Source organism: Augochlora pura, chromosome 1, assembly GCF_028453695.1.
Source record: "Augochlora pura isolate Apur16 chromosome 1, APUR_v2.2.1, whole genome shotgun sequence".
Classification (NCBI taxonomy): Eukaryota; Metazoa; Arthropoda; class Insecta; order Hymenoptera; family Halictidae; genus Augochlora; species Augochlora pura.
The window spans coordinates 10,559,397-10,579,360 of record NC_135772.1 but is presented as its reverse complement, the minus strand read 5'-3'; the positions used below and the strand labels follow the sequence as shown (position 1 = coordinate 10,579,360).

General features: G+C 41.6%; 2 protein-coding genes across 12 annotated transcripts in view; both read right to left on the bottom strand.

Annotated features, from left to right (window-relative positions):
* Tmod (tropomodulin) overlaps nt 1-1,355 on the bottom strand; it is a 167,988-nt gene extending 166,633 nt beyond the window's left edge. For 7 of the 11 annotated variants that reach the window (XR_013494298.1, XR_013494296.1, XR_013494295.1 and 4 more), the window contains exon 1: nt 659-1,354. Coding sequence is in view for 8 of the 11 variants with exons in the window: in XM_078183544.1 (XP_078039670.1) it covers nt 659-841 (183 nt within the window). In the remaining 3 variants the exon portion in view is untranslated. Of the gene's footprint in view, nt 1-658 lie in introns of all 11 variants that reach the window. The other 4 variants (XM_078183584.1, XM_078183575.1, XM_078183566.1 and 1 more) reach the window with 2 other exon arrangements.
* Nucleotides 1,356-1,951: 596 nt separating this feature from the next.
* On the bottom strand, nt 1,952-4,077 carry LOC144471520 (methylthioribose-1-phosphate isomerase). The gene is made up of 5 exons (XM_078183640.1): nt 3,658-4,077; nt 3,079-3,314; nt 2,779-2,987; nt 2,493-2,701; nt 1,952-2,408 (listed from the first exon to the last, which is right to left on the bottom strand). Exons 1-5 carry the CDS (start codon nt 3,787-3,789, stop codon nt 2,127-2,129), a joined length of 1,068 nt encoding a protein of 355 aa, XP_078039766.1. The 5' UTR covers nt 3,790-4,077; the 3' UTR covers nt 1,952-2,126.
* Between the last annotated feature and the right edge of the window lie 15,887 nt (nt 4,078-19,964).

Sequence of the window (19,964 nt, the reverse complement as noted above, 5' to 3'; positions counted from 1 at the left end):
CTTTAATTAGCAAAGTCTAACCCGATTCTGCATTGGACATGTTGCATTTCTATACTCCCTAGTTTGCCTGTTAGAGACACATTCACAGACTACAATACTTACAACGACCAGAGATTACTACAAAGATTCGAAATGACAAAACACGTAGAAGAAAAGAGCAAAGTAAACATTGTTCGTCCATTGTCCGTGGAACCGGGCATAGCGCCCGGCCCAGTCCAGGCCGGCTGAACCTACGCGCCAAATAAAGTTGGTAAATCCCACCGAAATCCGCGATCGAAATAAGTCCGTTTATCCTTGACGAACATCAGGATGAACCGAGAATCTCGCGCCGCCGCCGCCGAACAAATTCTACGTTTATTTCTGGCGAGTGGGCATAGCGTACCGGAACCTCTCGATAAATCGCGTTATATCCCAGCACGCCTCTTTATGCATCGCCTTTGAACACCGAAGCAGATCGTACAACGATTCTCGGCGACGAGTATCACAAACGAAAACAAGAACAGCTAATCGGCATCGCGTGGGTTCCCTCTGTTCGACATTTAAGAGGACTGGACAGCGCGAGCGTTTAGCTATAAACGCCTACACGCTGGGGCGCCAGGCGACAGGCCCTACACAGTTATGATAATCGCACGTGCCAATTAAATGTGTCCTCACTTACTTCTTGGATCTTGTAGCTGGTCCGAACGGTCTTGCGTTTCGTGGTGGTGACCTCGTAAGTTTCCTCGACGGTGGGCGCATCGTCGTTCTCTTTGTGGTTGTTATCGCCGTTGCTGCCAGCGATGTCGTGCACAACATCTTCCGTGCCCGTGGCGTCGCTGTCGAGGACGTCCGCGGCATCCATCCTCGTGTTCTCCGTATCAACTTCCAGGGTGAACGATCGAACGGCGACGGAACTATCCGGTGTAATCGCGGATCAAGGCCTCCGGTAATGGGGTAGCGGAAACCGGGTACCGAACAGGTACGTGTCGAACCGCGTCCTTGGTGCACCGAACTCGTCAGCGAATTAGACTCGGAACGGTCGCGAGCTGGCCGCGCGAAAAACTTGAACGTGCAACCGCCGAAACTATTCCGGGATTGACGAAGTTCTGCACGAAGCGGAGAGACTGCTCGTACTAAGGCACCGCGGTTCGAGAAACCCGCCGCGAACGTGTTCCCGCGCGCCTTTCAACGGCGAAAATAGATTCTCAAGTTTTCCCAATGGAACCAAGTACGTTCGAACCCGCCGCCGAGTGTCGATTTTGTCGTTCGCCGCCGCGCCGTCGCGATAAATTTGCTCCGAACCACCCGACGCCGATCGAATCTCTGCCCGGCTGACCGTTTCCTCTCGAAAATTCAAGTCTACCCGCTTGCGAGTCCGACCGCGTCTGCACGAAATCATACGCTGCGAAGCCGCACTACTGACACTCGCACAAGCATCGATCACCGGAAGGATGATCGCTATAACGAGCTGTCGTGCCCCGTCAGTGTCATGGCTTCGCTCGTGTTTCGTTACTTAAGAAAAAACCCGAAGCGATTCAAAACGGTACAAATAATATATTGTTTTCTCACTTTACACGGCACAGTTAGGTTTCGCAGCTTTCTCTTCGGTGGAAGGATCTCAATGAGTCATATTCAAAATTAATCGTACGCTCTCGAGTATATTTACATTCACAATAAACAATCCATTTTGTGATAAAATTAAATTGCTTGCGCGACGGAGAATTTGAAGAGGAAATGTACAATTGCTCTGAATATCGGGTAAGCACTGCCATCTGATGGTCCGCGGGCCAACTTAAATCGCAGGAACGCCACTGTCTGAATGTTCTCGATGATCTTGCGGTGATCATTTCGTGATCACAGCAACGGTGAGTTGTTAATATTATAAATATATTCTTAAAAATCACAGCAAAATTGGTAAGGCATTCTCAAACGCATCCGCACGTATCTCCGCGGGTATCATATATCCTGCGTATTGCGTTTCCTTGATAAATTTAATATTGTAAATAAGCGTAACATGCCAACAATTTTATTGTAACACGAAGTTTCTAAATAAACAAGGTCAACCAACAGTTTCGTTAGACTGGGACGACCGATTAATCCGGTATAAATGCGTCGAAAATCTCTCGTCGTTCGTATCAAATAAAACTTTATAAATTCTCATAGGTCTTTAATTGCGTTAAGTCCTCGGGTCTGAAGACTCCCACTTCCGTGATAATGCCTTTGATCAAACTAGCCGGGGTTACGTCGAACGCTGGATTCCAACACTGTATCCCAGGTGCAGCGATTCGGTGATCATTCACGTGAGTCATTTCCCTTTCTGGCCTTTCTTCGATCACGATATGGTCACCATTGGGAATACTAAAGTCTATGGAAGTCCGTGGAGCAGCGACGTAGAAGGGAACGTTGTGATACTTAGCGACTATAGCGATCTGGAAAACCGAAACAAAATAGTGAGTACCATCCAGCGAATACAGATTTTAATGGATTATTTTCACAGTCGACGAGCAACCTACCTGGTAGGTTCCTATTTTATTAGCCGTGTCTCCATTCGCGGCTACTCTATCTGCACCAACAACAACGGCAGTTATGTTTCTCGACTTCATTAACGCCGCTACCATGTCGTCGCAAATCAATGTGGCAGGAATTTTCTCGTAAACCAATTCGTATGCAGTCAACCTTGCACCTTGATTATATGGCCTCGTTTCTGAGCAATATGCATGTTCTGTAAGTAGAATTGATACTATACAGCTGTATCGAATTTAACTCATTTGTTAAGAACTAAGGACATGCAAACGTTACCAAGACTATTTTTCTTATGTAGAGATCTAATAACACCTAAAGCTGTGCCATAACCTGCTGTTGCAAGGCTGCCGGTATTACAATGTGTCAGAATCCTGACTGGACTATCTCCAGATGTATGTTTCAATATTTCTTGAGCTCCGAAATCACCGATAGCTTTATTATCTGCTATATCCTTTTCGAGCATGTCTTCTATAGCAATCAGAAACCTATAAGCATTGTTAATAATCAGATTAGTATTATATATATATATATTTTTGTTTACTTATTTATCTATAGACTTCTATCTAAACATTGTACCTCTCTTTCATTTCTGTTGCGCTAACACTTTGATCTTTACTAAGCATATTGACCAACTGGATTAATTCATCTGCAGCAATCTTCATATTAACTGCTGTTGGACGAGCTGATACCAAATAATTCAATTTACCTTCGACGTCCTGTCTAAGACATTTTTTGTCCACAGGCTCCTCTTTTATGAGTTCTGTGGCAAGACTCAAACATCCAACGATAGCTATAGCAGGTGCCCCTCTGACCTAGAAGATTCCATTTAAATAAACCATAAATAACTCCACGCCCTTTGTTGTCATCCAGCAATGTTTTACTAACTTAGACGCAATTTAAGACAATTAACTGTTCCAATTAAGCTCCGATTCGTACGAATCAATTCAAATTGTCAGTGTCCGTCGCTACAATTTACCTAGCTTAACGCGTCAACCTTTACACCGACAGTCTACAGCCTTATTACAGAATCAATTTTCTCTAATTACGGGAGAGTATATGGAAAAAAGCTTTCCTACATTTGATCCAGAGGTAATTTCGAAATGTTGAGTCGCGAAAGAACGTTAAAAGCTGTCGTACTTTTTGTAGAAAACGTACCTGCATCTTGTTAATGACTTTCCAGCCATCCTCCACGCCTTTGACGGGTACGTAACGGGAGATCGCCGGCAACAGTATCTGATCGAGGATTTCCAGCCTGCCGTTTTCCCATTTGATTGCCTGCAGCGTCATTTTGCTCCGTCAGAGCCAGCCGCGTGTCGCGTAAGGCAGCAACGTGAGAAGAGACACCAGCAGATTCGAGTCGCGGCTAGTAGAACCGCTTGGTTGTTTCTGAATGAAACGGCAGCCCGTTCATTTGAAGCTCACGTGCACTTCGTACGGCCGTGACTCGAAACCTATCGTGTAACACCGTATCGCACCGATGTCACGTGACGGACGTAGCTACGTGTGTACCATGCATGAATTAGTCCTGATCACCGCCATCTGTCGGCGCCAACGCGAACCGCGCTCGCCGCCAACTGGAAGCTCTATCACGTGAATTGTTCAAATATTTTGCGACCTGGTGAAACGGCAAAAAACCCTACGATTCGCTTTAGAATCTCGATGAAATTCGAGGAATCTTTAATAATTAGCGTCGGAGGCATGAAATAATTCGTCTATTTTCTACGGTCGCTATCTCCTCAGCTCTGGCATATCCTATACTTCTTCTATAATATGATTTCCGTACCTCCTCTGAAATTTAGGTGCAATCCGATTTACAAAAACTCCACTTTTTTGTTTTCAACGTATATGAAACGGCTCATATAGAGGCTTATATCTTCAAAGTTTATTAAAAAAACTTTCTTCAAGTAACAAAACTATATCGAAATTTTGATCGTGTGTTGAGAAGTAGTTGTTTTATTGCTCTGTTCATAGGCGAAACGATAGTTTTGAAAAACACATTTTTGTTTAAATGACTTTTAATAGAATCGTATATTTATATTTCAATAGTTATAATTTATCTAAAATTAATTTGATGTTGTTTACAAATCCGACAATAACTCTGAGTTTATAAATGAAATATAACTGGTGTTTTTAATGTCAGATATATTCGAGAACGGATATCCTGTTAATTAAACAATTTCACGGAACGTTCTATTTAGCAAATGACGATACAGAGTATACTTTCAAAAGAAATTGAAATAATTTGAATAATGCGACGAAAATATACTAAACTTGTTCAATGTTTCGGACTAATTAATTTCATCCGTCTTTTCAGTACAAATGTAAAAACATCAAGGTTTGAATTAAAAAGAGAAAAATTTCTATTATAAAAATTATATTAAATGATCTATTAAACGAATAAGCATTTTGCTTACAATCACCATGCTTCCAAGAATTCTGATAAAAGATTCGAATTTTTTTAAAGTTGCTTTACACAATGACATATTGCAGTTAATTTCGTCAATGTCGTTACAAATATTTGTTTTTCTTTAACATATGAAAGTGTGTGATTTAGAAGAACCGTGAATCATTTAAGTTCAATTAATATGGTGTAACTCCTGAGGTATCATGACTCGAACTCTCTTCATCAGTTTCTAAACAGCTGCCTGTATTCCGCCGTCGCGAGCTCTTTCTTATTCTGAATACGGCAAGCTACCTGATCTTAACAATTTACACTTTATAATGGGATGCGGCGTATGGCTAATGGTTACTGAAAGTTGCGAGTGCAGTCTGCATCGGGCTGTTACGTCCTAACAAGGGAATGCCGTGTCCCGACGGCCGGCGCGACGAGAATTTTTCTTTGTGAAGACTGGTGCAAAATACCGAGTACGCCTATGAATAAGTAAAACCGTGAATATTAGCCGCCTAACGTTTCACTGCCACTCTAGGAAATCACTTTAAAGATTAAACAGTTTCCAGCGGGGATGGGACCCCTCATTGAAAAGGATAACTGGTGAAATAAAACGGTGGAGAAAACTTGTCGGCTATTACTTGACGGCGAGTTTCGCGGGGTTTAAAAAAAAGGAGAAAAGGAGAAGCCACTCGTTTCGATCGTTGGCTTACACCTCACCAAACGCGAGCACGAGGACGTAAAGCCGCGAAACTTAAATCAGGCACGCTTCGCCGCAAAGGAATCGTCCGCATATCCGATGCGATTTCTCGCTTTGATCCTTTATATGATTCACACGGCGAGAGGACTAGCTACATTCACCGTTCGGTTCCACTCGTGACCGACTACTACCGGCCGGCATATACCGACTGCAAACTCTCCCCATTTACTTGCCGTGTGTTTTTAAAAAAAACCTTTGCATTTCAAAATAGTCCGCACTTCACAGATGGTCTCACCTGTTCACGGGCGAGGAGCACATTCCGAGCTGAAAGTGTAATTCCGACGGGCGAATTTCGAGCGTTTTCACGACCCTTTCACCGTTCGTTTCGCCGGAACATTGGCGAAAGAACGCGAACAAGTGCTCACACGCGTGTGACTAATGAACCTATGTCGCACACCCTACGTCGAAAAATTTACAAATTCTCATCGTATTGCTGTTACATACTTTTCGAGTTTCTCAAATCCCCAAGTTCTCAAGGGCCCTCAATTAACCAAATCACGTCCAAGTCAAACATTTTTACCCATTTTATCATTTTTAATTGTTCTATTTAATTATAACCTTATCTGCATTTTTTATACGGAATGCAAAAATAAGACGTATGCCAAACGCGATTACGTAAACGGGAACGTTTAGAAGAGAAACTGTCAAATCAATTTGATGCCTAATACTAGTTTCAATTATGCTGGATACTAATATTTACTCGGAGCAATCTTATGGTCCTCTAAGAGTTTAAACCGTTATTTTGTTGTGAAAAACATTTGACTCTTTGCACTTTAGTCACCATTCAAAATTGCCATATCATATTTTCCATAAAGGAAATGAAAACGATGACATTGCATGAAGCAGAAGCCAGAAAGTACGGTTCTAAAGAACATCATTTAGTGGCTTTTTCTTCTTCGTGCCCTTCGACCTCCATGCTTTTATAACGCGTCAAGGCGTTCGTATGTTAATACGTTGTGTTCTTAAAGACAACAAAAGTAGACATAGAAGAATTTGTGCTTATATCAGTTTCGGTAATAAACTAGAATTTTCGAAACCGCAGATGCATCGACGTATTCAATTTTCTTTGAAGGATATGATTTTTTTGGGCTCGTGGCGCACGTGCTTCAGCTCGTCTCGTAGAAAAATAAATAGGAAAGCCAGTCGCAGGAAAACAAAGTAATTATTTATCGGGCCGGGCGTCAGGACGTGCCAGAACTTCGCCGCCGTTACGGCACGGTGGGCTTTACAATGAAAAAGTAATCCGAAGTTGTAGGAACGTTCGGCCGTCCAGCTAGTCTAGGCTTCTGAATTTTACAGCGCGCGCCTCGGTGCATATTACATTCACGTGTCGATTACTATTCGCGACTGGGCGATTCGTCCTCTCCGTTAACAGTTTAAGTATAACTCGTCGTCAAGTTTCATTAAAGCGCGGCAAATATGTTTGCGCCCGGTGTACCGAAGTTGAATGCCAGCGGCGCATGATATACGCTACTTCAACGCCTGTGTGCCGTAAACTTTTGCTTCGCGAACAAATGTTTCTTATCTGCGACACCGCTAAAAAATGTTCGACTCCTCTATGCCGGTTTCGCAATGATACACCTGTTGCACAATTTTCGTCTGTTGCTTAACTTTCATTTCATTTACATCGACGCTATAGTATGTTATGCAGAGCGAAATAGTTGTTTTCATCAGCGTAATTTATTCCGCTTTCGAATCAGGAAATAGTTCTCGAGTACGTATTAGTTATTTAATTAAATCATACTCTGCGAATAAATTTGATATCACGTGTTCTATGCAACATCTAACGATAAATACAGCAACGTCTTGTTTTGCGCTTTCAGATTGTAGAAAAAAAGAAATAATAGATAGGACTGACGTAACTTTTATCAGTTATATATTAAACAACATTATTCTATAAATATCGCGATTATATTTACTTCTGATTATATTACTTATTTTGAAGTTTCAGCTGATAGATTTTATTTAAAATCTTCGTCACGAGTTCGATCCATTATAAGGAAAGGTGTCAGAGTTGACGGTTTATGTTCTTATCTGCGATAAAGTTTATATAAAAAATACAGGCTTTTTAAGTAAAGTGCAAGCAAAGTAATTTACTTGAACATGTAATGATAAGCGGAGACGAATATTTGCTCGTTCGTTGAAAGCATTCGCTATGTTAAATTCTTAAAATAGCACTGTCGTTGTACGCGTTGCACGATATTTAGACCATCATAGAATCGTTGATAAGATAAAGACGAACCAAGTTGCAACACATCGTGGTTCAAATTGTAGGCTGAAAGAGCTCGCGTTAAATGACTTAATGGCGCTTCGTGAGGCGACTAGGAAACGTGTTAAACGGATTCGACAACTTAAAAGATTATGCCATTTCAACGCAACCGATACGTCTTTTAATTGCACATAATTTCTATTAAATTATTTCACGAAGAGAACCGTCGGTATTTACGCTGCTCGCAGTAGAATTACTTTCCATATTCTCTCGTCGTAGAATCTTGCATATTCAAAAGAATTTTTTCTTCGCCCGTGAAAATAATTTTCCACGCAAAAAATGCATAAAATTCAGTTAAATAACTCGATAGAGATATATCCCGCGAAAAGTATGCAAATACCATGGAATTAATGCAACGAAAATTCATGTGTGGTTACGATCACTTGCGAATCGATATCCTACACGTGAAAGAAAAAAATGAATATTCGGATGTAAACAATTTAAAGGACGTGTGCGAGTTCAGCGTTGGGGAAATGAAAACGAGAAATTTACACAAATTCATATTTACTTTAATTAAATATATCTATGTACATTATAGGTACATCATAATACATTCACCATATGACGACTGTACAGCTTAGCAGCACTTTCAATACTGTTCATAAAAATACATCGCATATAAACGAGCAATCGGTTTATACGCAAGGTCGGCCCGGGACTTGCGACCGGATAGAGCATTTTCCCTAATCTCTCTCTCTTTTCTTTCCCGGCCCGGCGGGCCATGGAACGCAGGCTATATGTACAAAAAAGACTTCGGCTCGAGATCGCAAGTCGGGCCAAACGAGGAAGGAACGTGCCACGTGAAATGTACGATCTTTGCCAGGGATCGGAAATGTGCATGACGGGAATCGCGGTTAAAAATTCTTTTAAAAATGTCCACCGGTGAAACAACCCCGACGAACCGAGAGACCACGCTTTTTCTTTCACATCAATTATTTCCTTCAAATTTGCTAATTTAAATTTGGAATTTTATTGTATTTCAATGCTGACCGATCGACAAACACACTGTTTACACAGAACATCGAATAACAAGCAAACACACGATTCCTTTAAGAAAATATCGCAATTTATTTCGGACACGTAATATTCCATTCGAATAACAGCAAAGACATTAAAATTTCAAAGTTGAAGTTTAGATAAAACAGTCGGCTTCGGCGCGTGATTTTCACGCGTGACGCGAACGATTCGTCGTGGCTGTTCCGTGGAACAGAGAAGTCGTACATTTCAACTTCAGATCCCTGAATCTTACGGAAGTATTATTAACAAACAGCTGGCTGCCCGAGTGGGCTGTCGATTAACCTTAAGTACCATCGAGAAACACGAGATATTGACACTTTTGATACCGATGTTTATACAATTACATAGATTGTGTGCAAAGAATCCGGCTCTTGGTTGTCGCAACGGCAACACGTCAGCTTTGCGTTTCGGTGATGCGGAATTATAGTCGGACCGAAAACGATTAGCGGTTCAAGGTTGCTACTCTTCCACCACTGGTCCAATGGGAACGCCCCTACTTTTACGCTGTATTCCTATAAGTGGCGGATAAAAGTGGGAGTGGCCAAGCCTTGTGGTAACTTTCCGTGACTTGGAATAGACTTGCAGTAACTAGCGATAGAAAGTATGCTATCTCCAATCGAATATTTCCTTTATACGCCACATCTAAGAATGGAAAACTGGTAGCAGAAGAAAGAAAGAAAGAAAGAAAGCTCGCCGATTTTCTCGTTCGATCTAAATGACTTGGCGCTACATTTTAATTCGTTTGATAACGGAAGCACAGAAGAAATCACCTGATTTACAACTATAGTTTGGGCAGCGCCGAGATAAGAGAAGGAGAGAAATGGGGGTGGCAAGAGAACGCGGTGGGGGTGACTCCTCCTACCGCCACTCGTCATTAATGGAAAGAAGGAGTGGTCGGAGTCTAGAGTTCCCCACCGATCGCGAATTACCTTATCGCTCCGTGGACCTTGAGCGACCAGTCGATTCGACGCTCCGACTATATTCGGATCTGATCAATTGAGAAGCTGCGCGTTATCATTAGCGACACCGACGAGCCACGAAATCTTATCTGCGAAATAAACAGAGCCGACTCGTGCTCTCCGACCACGTTATCACATATTTCTTTCTTCTTCTTTTCTTGTATTTTTTTTTTTTGTTCTTGTTTTCTCTTTTAATTTCAATCTTACTCACTCACACTCTCGCACGCCTCGCCGCAATGTGCATCGGGAGAATTGTTTTGCACTTGCCACTCGCGATTACTATGCGTATAGCAATAGAAACGATTTTGCGAAACAACTTAAGGAACATTTGGTATCGAGGGCAGTAATTCGGTCGGGTGATGACGACAGGCTGGTGCGGGAAACCGAATTTCGAGCTGCGTTCGGCTACGTAGGAACGTCCCTTATCTCCTATCGTTTCAATGGTTCTAGAACTGATTTCGAAAGGAAGCACCGTTACGGGCTGATTGCCCTGCGAATGGAAAAAATTTCAGTTTCCTAAATCGAAAAAATACGATTCGCATATTTGCGCGCACGATTAGGACTTTTGTTCGACGCAACTGTGTTTATTTTATCTTTCGGGCTCGTTTGCGAACTCGCAAACTCTCCGCGGATTCTCATTCCCGAGAACCGAAGTATCGGGTTAATCGGAATGTTTGTTCCGTCTTCCTCCCCTCCCTCCCCCCCTCTCGCCTACGAGTTGGCTCGGGAAGAAACTATTGCAATTAATCTCGCTTCGATTACTTTAATCTAGTACCGTTGGGGATAGGTTCGCACGACGACGCGTGGAACACCTTCGGAGAGTTGATATTTTGTCAGCTTTTAATTTCGCTGGGAGAGCGGAACCGAACTATCCGCTGAATTTGTTTCCAAACAGAAAGATCGTGTTTGCACGCGAGAAAGTGGATTGTTTTCCAAATATGGATTCAACGTTTTACGGGCGAAATAAAATGGTAAACGGGAAACGTAAAGTTGCCCTACCGATTACTCGAAACGGGTAAAAATACGAAGCCGAAGTTGTTTGTCAATATTTTAATTCGCGTAAATCGAGGGATAGCTAATTGCGTGTATCGAGAAACATTTATTCCGCATGTTAATCTCGCATTTATGAAACGTAATAAATCGTAACACATAAATTGCACTCCGATTACGTATCCAACTCCGTGTTTTGCAAACACAATTGTGTACCATACACAAAGAAAGAGAGAGAGAGAGAGAGAGAGACGCGGTGGATACCGACTGGGAATTATTCCGCGAGCGCGTAAAAATATTTTCGCGTGTGCCGAAACGCGAGAGCCATCGACAGCGATGAAAACGTTTATAATGTGTTACAAATAGCAATTCGGGGGAATTTCTAAAAGCATCCGTCATGTGCAAGGCTGCGCGGGTTGATGGAAATCTAACGGGAGTCGAAAACCGAAATTTCGATCGCGCTGCCGCTGGTAGACCTCTCCAACGGGGGCTAGAGGTCGGGGTTCACCGTTACAATTTTTCTATCCCTCGAAATATCCTATTCGTTCGAATCCGTAAAATAAACGTACAACTCCGCCGCGCGCCCTTCAAATATAAACAATGATTTGTTCGTATTAATGCAAATTCCTTCCACTAACAACTAATAATCTTTTAAACGTGATGAAAATATGCGTTCTTTAAAAGTAATTATATTTGTAAAACATGATTTATCGATGATATACTAGATGATAATTTTTATAAATCAAGAATCGAGGATTCTTTGTTAATACTAAACTTTACTATAAACTAGGAGGTTAAATTTATAAAATTTATCGTTACAATTTAATCGCTACTAGTAAGAATAATACTTTCGTGTTAAAAACTTCGATGTGCACGGAAAAAGAAAGACTATATAAAAAAATAAGTACATTTTGTAAAACGTGACGTGTTATGGGAATGTAACAGACTGAGAAATATTTCTCTAATGGAGGCAGACCCCATTAGTATGCCTGCTATTTTTACAGAGGAGCGAATTGATGGCAGAAAAGAGTGCAGACAGAAAAAAAGTGACAGAGAATTCCTACCAGAGAAATTCTGACGAATAATCTAACGTGTCTCGTTTGAAAATATAAAATAAAGATTCCGAAGAAAGAGAGAAGAAGAGATTTTTTTTTTATAAATATCGATGAGATTTGAGTTTGAAACGTTGAAATCCGTCGAAGAGTAAACGTATCGCGATGCCCTTAAATTCCCCGGATAGCCGGGACGCGCGATCGGGGATAAATGGACAGCTTAACTGGATTTTGTCGCCGAAAAATCCTCGGCCACGTGAGAACCACTGTCTCGTGCATTACCGCAAAATGAACCGAAGAGATGGCCCGCGCGCGCGGAAGCTAACGCAATAAATTCTCCCATTCGGCGGGCCAGAAGAACTTCATTTAATTCTGCGCTTCCCAGTTTGGAACGTAAGAACCGCCTTTGATGCAAAGCATCCGGGGATCCGGTAAATTGTAAGTTAATAAATTCACCGGCACAATAGGGGCAATGCATCATACGCAACGCTCGCTGCAGCGCGAAACTTCTCGCCGCTTAACATTCTGATAGATTTAAAGGCCCCCTGAAAACTTTTCATCTTCTTCTTTCTACTCCCTCCCTCCCTCCCTCCTCTTTATCGGGTTAGACGAATATTTCAAATCGTAAAGTTGAATTCGTTGTTTACGCTGCAATTGCGCGACGCGAAGAGACATTTTTGCGCAAACTCGCGGTTTCGTCTTTGCAAAAGCGAAAATATAACGAGAATATTCGACACGTTCGACAAATTAAAGCGAAGCGAACGATCTACGCGAGCATCGAGGCGAAGAGAATCAAGCTATTTACTTTATTCACGGTTGCATCAACTGTTGGATCACGATCGCGAACGAGTATTCTAGACACGGAGGAAATTCTTGGAAGTCTTCTAAGAAAGAATGCGCCAGGAACTTATCGAACAATTTAGCTGGTATGTGAAAGAGACAAAATTTCTTGTCGGATTATAGGAAAGCCATTTTAGCCAAATTTTTGGCGATATTTCACGATATACGATACTCTCGATTATATTGATACTGTAGTTTAACCAGTTAAGTGCGTTCGACGTGTATACGCGTCGTGTAAAATAAAAAATTACCATTCACCATAAAAACTCTAAATCTCAATGAAATGTAATAAGAATATTATTTGGTGGGATGTTTCTTTTATATTACCAATACGACCGGCTACACCATCAAAATCAAAGCCTCTCCGAAGATGTGCCGTTTCCTCAAAAAATGGAAAACGCAAGGAAACATGGTTTTGGTGTACGACCTTCGAAGTCGCACTTTGCGTAGTCCCGTGCTTTCAAACATGTCACACGTACATAGCTTGATATTTTCTAAACTATTTTATTATCTTTCTTGTTTATTCTTGCTATCTTCAATTTTTCTTGTATTCTTTTTTTTTTTATGTATGTCATTATTTTTTGACAATTTCCAAGCTTTTAGTATGAATAACGTATTCAGAAACGAATTGCTAGATTTTTGGACGAATAAAAATGTAATGCTCCCACGTTTTTCGTAAAATGTATAATAGTACAATTTGCCCTGCGTTCGACGTGTATGCACGTCGTTGCTTGTTTTTAATTCCGCAATCTGCGGTGATCTTTTGAAATTAAATTCCACAGTTAACTGGTTAACACTTGCTCCGGAATAAAGTCCGATCGTTAGCGAAAAAGACTACGCGATCGGTGCTAGATAAAGAATGATTTATTCCTCTCATAAATTTCAAAACGCGCAAACTAAATTATCGTTAGTTTATGGAACAATAAACCGATATCAATATCATTCGATTGTTTCTTGTTTCCTCTCCGTTACATGATTTAAAAAGTGTTTACGAGAATTATAAAGTGCAGAGTGCAAAATATCAATAGTTCACTCTAAAATTTAATGTTTCACTAAAATCTTGGGAATAGTTCGGAAGAGACTTTTTTTTATATATTACAAGATAAAATCAAGATCAAATGGAGAGCTTGACAATTTACATCTACGTTAACGCGAATCTGTAAAAAAAAACATTATAGTAATGTTTGTTTATAAATTTCTACGGATAAAAAGATACTGCCGGATAATTATGCGCTTTAGATGAAATTGAACAGTGCGACAGTTTATGGTTGATTAAAGTTAATGAATAAAAGATGCAATAAACAGTTATCTCTCAAGAACCGCAGAATAATGTCCCAGATTAAGAACCGATTTTTAAGCTAATTATACTTGTACCACTGACCCGATTCACTTTTGACTAACCCTTTTCAGTCGAAGCCATTTCAACTGGAAATCAAAAATGTTTCTTCAGACTTACATTATTTCCATTTTATATAATTTAGAGCCTATTATACATTATAGAATCGAATTTTGTGACTCGTGCAGCAGTTAACAGCTCTTAAGAATTTTCCATATACAAGTAAATTTGATAAAAATGATTTCGAGAAATTATTAGCGGCGCCTTGGAGTCTCCGTCCGTCCGCAAAGGGTTAAAAGTGACAAGTAAACTATCGATTTTTCGTGCAAGATGAAAACTTTCTGATGCAAAATTCATTTCTTCTTCTATTGATATCAATACCTTGATAGGAATATAACAGCTTACTTTAACTCTACTCAGGCTTCTACTTGCTAGCGGTTAGTACTTGTTGCCGTAAGAGAAACGACCGAGTGTATTCAGACTTTGTACAAGACTCACTATAATCCGTGCCCGGCTAAAAAGATTTCACTGGACAATTACCGACGAAAGATTACCCCGGCGATTCCAATAACCGTAAATTAAAGAGGGATTCTGAAACTGGCCAGCAGCGGTAGATTTAGCATTCGAATCGGGAAGCTCGCGAGCTCGCGAGTGCGGACGCGTTAAGCGTGGAAACAAACTTTCCGCGGGAGCAACTCAAGAATGGAATGAAAACTGCGTGTAAAAATTCTGCGCGACGACGAAGTTCCGATCAAAAAAAGGATTCGTCGTCCGTGAGGAAAAAGAAAAACGCGAGCGATTCTGGAAGCCTAGTTCCTTGTTTCGCAACGATTGGATAAACGTTGGTGCACTCGTTCAGACTCACCGTCGCACATCCGAAGCACAGCTGATGGGGTACCAGCAGTTTGCGTAACAAAACAAACGGAAACTTGTCACCCCTCGAATTTCCGGGTGAAGCCGTTGCTGGACGAAACAGTCGCGGCGGAGCCGAAGAGCGTATTTGCTTCTCGACACCTTGCTGGCGCGGGGTATCGATTGAGGAGCAGTCGATACAGCCAGGAAGTCAAACAGTCTTGCTCGAAGTTGCGATTCCCGCCGCGCACCATGCCACCGTCGTTGCATCAATGTGCCTACATATATCTATGTATAGAAATACATAGGACAGGTCCCACGCATATATCGTATTTCTATACGTACATATACGCGGCCGCGCTGCCGCGCGTGTGTATGCTGTGTACGTGTTTGCGCGCGTGTGTGTGTTATATTTATATATAAATCCATATTTATATTATTTATGCGTACAGGTAATGCGGGTATCATATGCATGTATTATAGCTAGTCCCGTTTTGGTCGTGTGCAGGCGTCCGACGACGGGCGGGCGCGCGCGCGCGCGCGCGTGTGTCCAGCCTGATCGAGCAAACGTCAAAGTTCCATTATCGTCACCAGGACGACACCACTTCGATCGCGGCCTTCTATTTACAGCGCATCCGCCACCCTCTCGCCACTCAGGCTGGACGGTCTCGATCAGCTGGAACCCAGTTACGTCGGACCAGAGAACTGTTTGAGTCGAGCACGAAATCCTGGAATTTGATGACCGGGAGCCACCACCGCTCGAGCGCCCGCTTTTTCGATGATACATTTGTCGGTGCAGAGAACGCGCACCCGGCCCGAAAGATACATCGCTCGTAGACTTTTCGTTTGAAACGTTAACACGTCGGCTGCCATGCTGGCCGCTAGCCACCGGCGCTAATCGTTTAATCCTAGCAACCAGTGACCGACTACATGCTCAACTTTAATGGGGCAGTCTCATTCGCCAATGTCCAACACTGTCGCTTTCCACAATTCTTCCGAAATTCCCCTTTTTCGTCCTTCAGTTTCATCACCGATACAAGTTTCAAAGGAAATCTCTCTTTATATGTTTATGTTGTTTATCAAGCGTTTAACGTATCGGGTAGAGTATTAACACGTCCAGTGCCGATAATCGACCACTGAAATCCCCACACAGTTAAAGCAATTTAATTAATTAAAGGAAAACTAGAAAGTTGATATTATTTATCATAGGGGCTGGTATTAGAACTCTTTCGCATTCGAAAGAACATTCTAGTCAAATTCAATTTGTTCAAACATATTGCGATAACATTCAATATGTTAATGTACTTTTGTAGGGGGAAGTTTTCACTCATCGAAATTGTACCTCGAATGGATCCGTTATCGTTTCATATGCAACATCTAGTCAGGTGTACAGTGTTTAACGTTTGTTGTTTCGCCAATGAAAAGTTCAGGTTGAGTAAATGTAATTTTGATTAGAGATTAATAAATTGACGAATTTGATACACTTGTGACAAAAATTAATTTCTAAAACACGTAATGGTAAACAGTTCAACTGGATATTAATTGCCAATATTATTATGAAGTTATTAATATTGTTAAGCGACGCAACATATTTTTATTTAACCCCAATTTCTTAGACTCGATGCAGACAATTCCTATCTCAGAAACAATCTATAGTCTGATGATAAGTAATTGTAAATCCTATTATTTCCTTAGATTATAATAGTCTGGTCAAAATAGCAAGTTCCCCAGGATCTAAAATATTGTAAATTGTACGATATTGGCAACTTTCCCTTATAATCTACGACGGTTCTTGTTTAATACGATTGTTTAAAATAATATCTTGAAATAAAGACACTAGAAAGGCTAGGACTAGACTAATGTTACCGAACATTTTGTTATACGAATTTTGTCTTGTTATTAAGCTTGTAACCAAGTTATTGAAAACTTGCTATATGAATCGTACATCTTGTTAAGTTGGATATTAGTTGTTAGGTATTTAAGAAAACATGTGTAGAGTGTGAGAGTCGTTTTTAATATATCTTTCTGGAAAATATATCCTGAATGCATCCTCGACTCGTATTGCAACATATTTTTTACGTTTCTTTCTTATTTCTCTTCCGAACTTTAAAAATCAAATACGAATGCGATGGAACGATTAATATTGAGTAATCATTTTCTGATAATCAACTACACGATAATATAACGAGAAATTCCGCTATAGAAATGCTACGTTAATTGTTGCGGAATTTCATGGATTTATATTCCATGTTTCAATTTGTTTTTCGACTCGTTGGAACTGCTAACACAAAAAGGGAAAATTCATTTACAAATTTTCATAACCTACCAAATTTAGCTGTTTACTCGACATCGATGCCCCATTTCTTAGCTGTAGATAAAATCGAGGTATTTCTACGAAACGGACAAAATTCGCATGGCAGACAACGTGTTAACAGCGTTTCAATAATATCAATGAGTCAAGAATTATTTCTATCGCGTTGCATTGCAAGAATTTGGAATTTTGCCGGCGTATCAAAAATAATGTCGCGTTCAGATGTTGGACTGAAAACGGCATTATCAGTCGGAAAGTAAGAAATACTGTTATACGAATACTTCTTTCTCCAGCTACCTGGAAAAATGTTTTTCTTCTGCACTCGCGCGATGTGCGAGCGAATTCTACATCTTCCCACTCTGCCGATCAAACGTCATACCTTAGTATTTCAACGAATTTTCCAAAGGGTATTGTTAAATATTTTCAAATATCGTCTGCGACTGAAAAGCGTTTGTCACTCTGTTTAAAATAAGACATTTGTTAGAAACATTTAAGACATTTGATCGAATTAACGGATTCTAGGTGAGCACAAAGATATTTTGCGACACTTGTTTCATTCTAATTTGGCGAATTAGAGAATTATTTCGAATTAATTATATTATCACTGCTCTGTCACACATATTTTTACGGAACAATTTAAAAAATGACAAAGTCCAAATAACAAGCTCAAGTACTTGTACGATGACGTTATAGTTCAGAGCCCGAGCAAACATTTGTTTTCTTTTTATAATCATTTATACTTAAGGGACCAAGATAATGCACAACGTTTTTTAAAGTTTTTGTAATTTTTATAAATCGAAGAATTTTTGAGATGCTACTCGTTATATATTCTCAACGTCGTAGCTCATTCTCATCCCTTAAACACGAACAGTGATCGCTAGAAATATTAGTTCGAGCTGTACATTACACGCCAGTTTAGTCTAACAAGTTGTCCCCGACCGTTGCAAGCTGTTCGACTTACAAATGCCTGACCTAAAGCGAACAAAGTGATCGAAAGTTTCTTTGTACTCACCGGTCTCGTTGCTCTAAGCCGCGTTCCGTCCGCGGAGTGCCGAGAAAGAAAGGAAAGAGTCCCTAAAAAGGCGAGAGAATGCACGCGGTTGCTCTAGGGAACGCGTGACTCCCGCGTCCCAAACGTCGCCAACAACTTCACGGTCGGCGTAGAAAACGCGTTCCGCTTCGCCCGCGATCATCACACGCAACATGTAAATTAACCTTAATTTATCGGCCCTACAGTATCACATAAGTTCCACGCTGACTTGACGCGAGCTTCGCTCGACCCGTTACGAGGTAACTTAGGAACCACACGCTCGAAGAAATCTTATACTGACAAGAGGTTTGTTAGGTACTTTACGAGCCTCGACAATGATTATTACCGTTTAGTAGACGAAGAGTATTGGTCCAAAGAGAAATTGTAATTACATATACATATATCTGGAGAGAGAGAGAGAGAGAGAGTAGAGGTCGTCCGAGGAGAACCAGCAATCGTCGCCCCCTGCCGAGATCAACTGTTCCCTAAATCCGCAAAGCCTCGGGGTTTCTCGAGGTACCGACGCGATTAGGTTCGCCGGCTGCTCATCGACACTTTGCTCCTCCTCCTCCCTCCCTCCCTCCCTCTCTCTCTCTCCGTTCTGTACAACTCTGTTTAACTATGGACATCGTACATGTACGAAATACTGTCGACAATTAACACCCGAGAATGCGTCTCTTCTCGCTTCTATGATTTCGCTCGAGACTTCGCAGAGAGCCGAGCCCCTCCGCTGGCCTAAACGAAACGAACAACATTTAAGATACACGTAAACAGCGATTACGACCGCGATTATAATTCGTAGTACCCTTTGAGTTTTCGGTGTTCGATGATCACAGCGCGCGTTTCAGCCTTCCATTGCGTAAGAATTAGACCGTTTTTTTTCTTTTTTCTTTCAATTACTTCAATTTCTTTAGTTTTTTTTTTTGCTTCGAAGCTCAACGGACGATGACCGCTCCGGTTGAATCCGGGTCCCGCGTCCCCGTCCCCTTCGTCCACCGATCGTCGAGAGGATCGAGAAGACGGGCGCGAAGAGGAGACGGGGACGCGAAATGCCAGCGATCCAAAAGGGGAGCGCGATCGGCCGAACCGATCCGGATCCGGGCTAGTTCGGATCCCCTGTTCGCGTCCAAACGAGCCAATCTACGATACTTCGATACTATTTACACGAATCCTAGCGAGTGTTTTCGGTGTCCACCGATTTGTACGATCGTTTACACGCGGAGAGAGGTACAATCGATAATACCAACCAAGAAACGACAGTCACACCGCACCGTGGTCCGAGGAGATCATTCGGGACGTTTACTATCGATCGATTGTCCTCGCAAAGTTTCGACTCCTTCCCGGCTGCGTTGCATCAGCACTTACGTTTCTTACGTTGTTGCTCGTCCTCGTCCTCTTCTATTTCTTCTTCCTATCCCTCCTTCCTGCCTTCCCTCCTTCCTTCCTTTCTTTACGCCACTTGTGTTCCTCCTTTTCACTTCGCTACCTTACCTCCCCTCTGTAGTCCTTGTACACACGAGGAGTACGATGATCGGCGAGAGATCGTTCAGAAAGGACTGAACGCATTCGCACGAATACCTAGAACAGGCCGTTCGTTGTCGATTCACCCCGCGAACCGTGTCTTCCGTGATTAATTATTGGTTACTGTCCCAGAGTA

Excerpts from the sequence above, each read along its gene's own strand:
- LOC144471520 (XM_078183640.1), bottom strand. The coding sequence starts at position 3,789 with ATGACGCTGCAGGCAATCAAATGGGAAAACGGCAGGCTGGAAATCCTC. Across the intron at positions 3,315-3,657 it reads AAGTCATTAACAAGATGCAG|GTCAGAGGGGCACCTGCTAT; the intron begins GTACGTTTTCTA and ends GGAATCTTCTAG. Across the intron at positions 2,702-2,778 it reads ACATAAGAAAAATAGTCTTG|AACATGCATATTGCTCAGAA; the intron begins GTAACGTTTGCA and ends TTCTACTTACAG.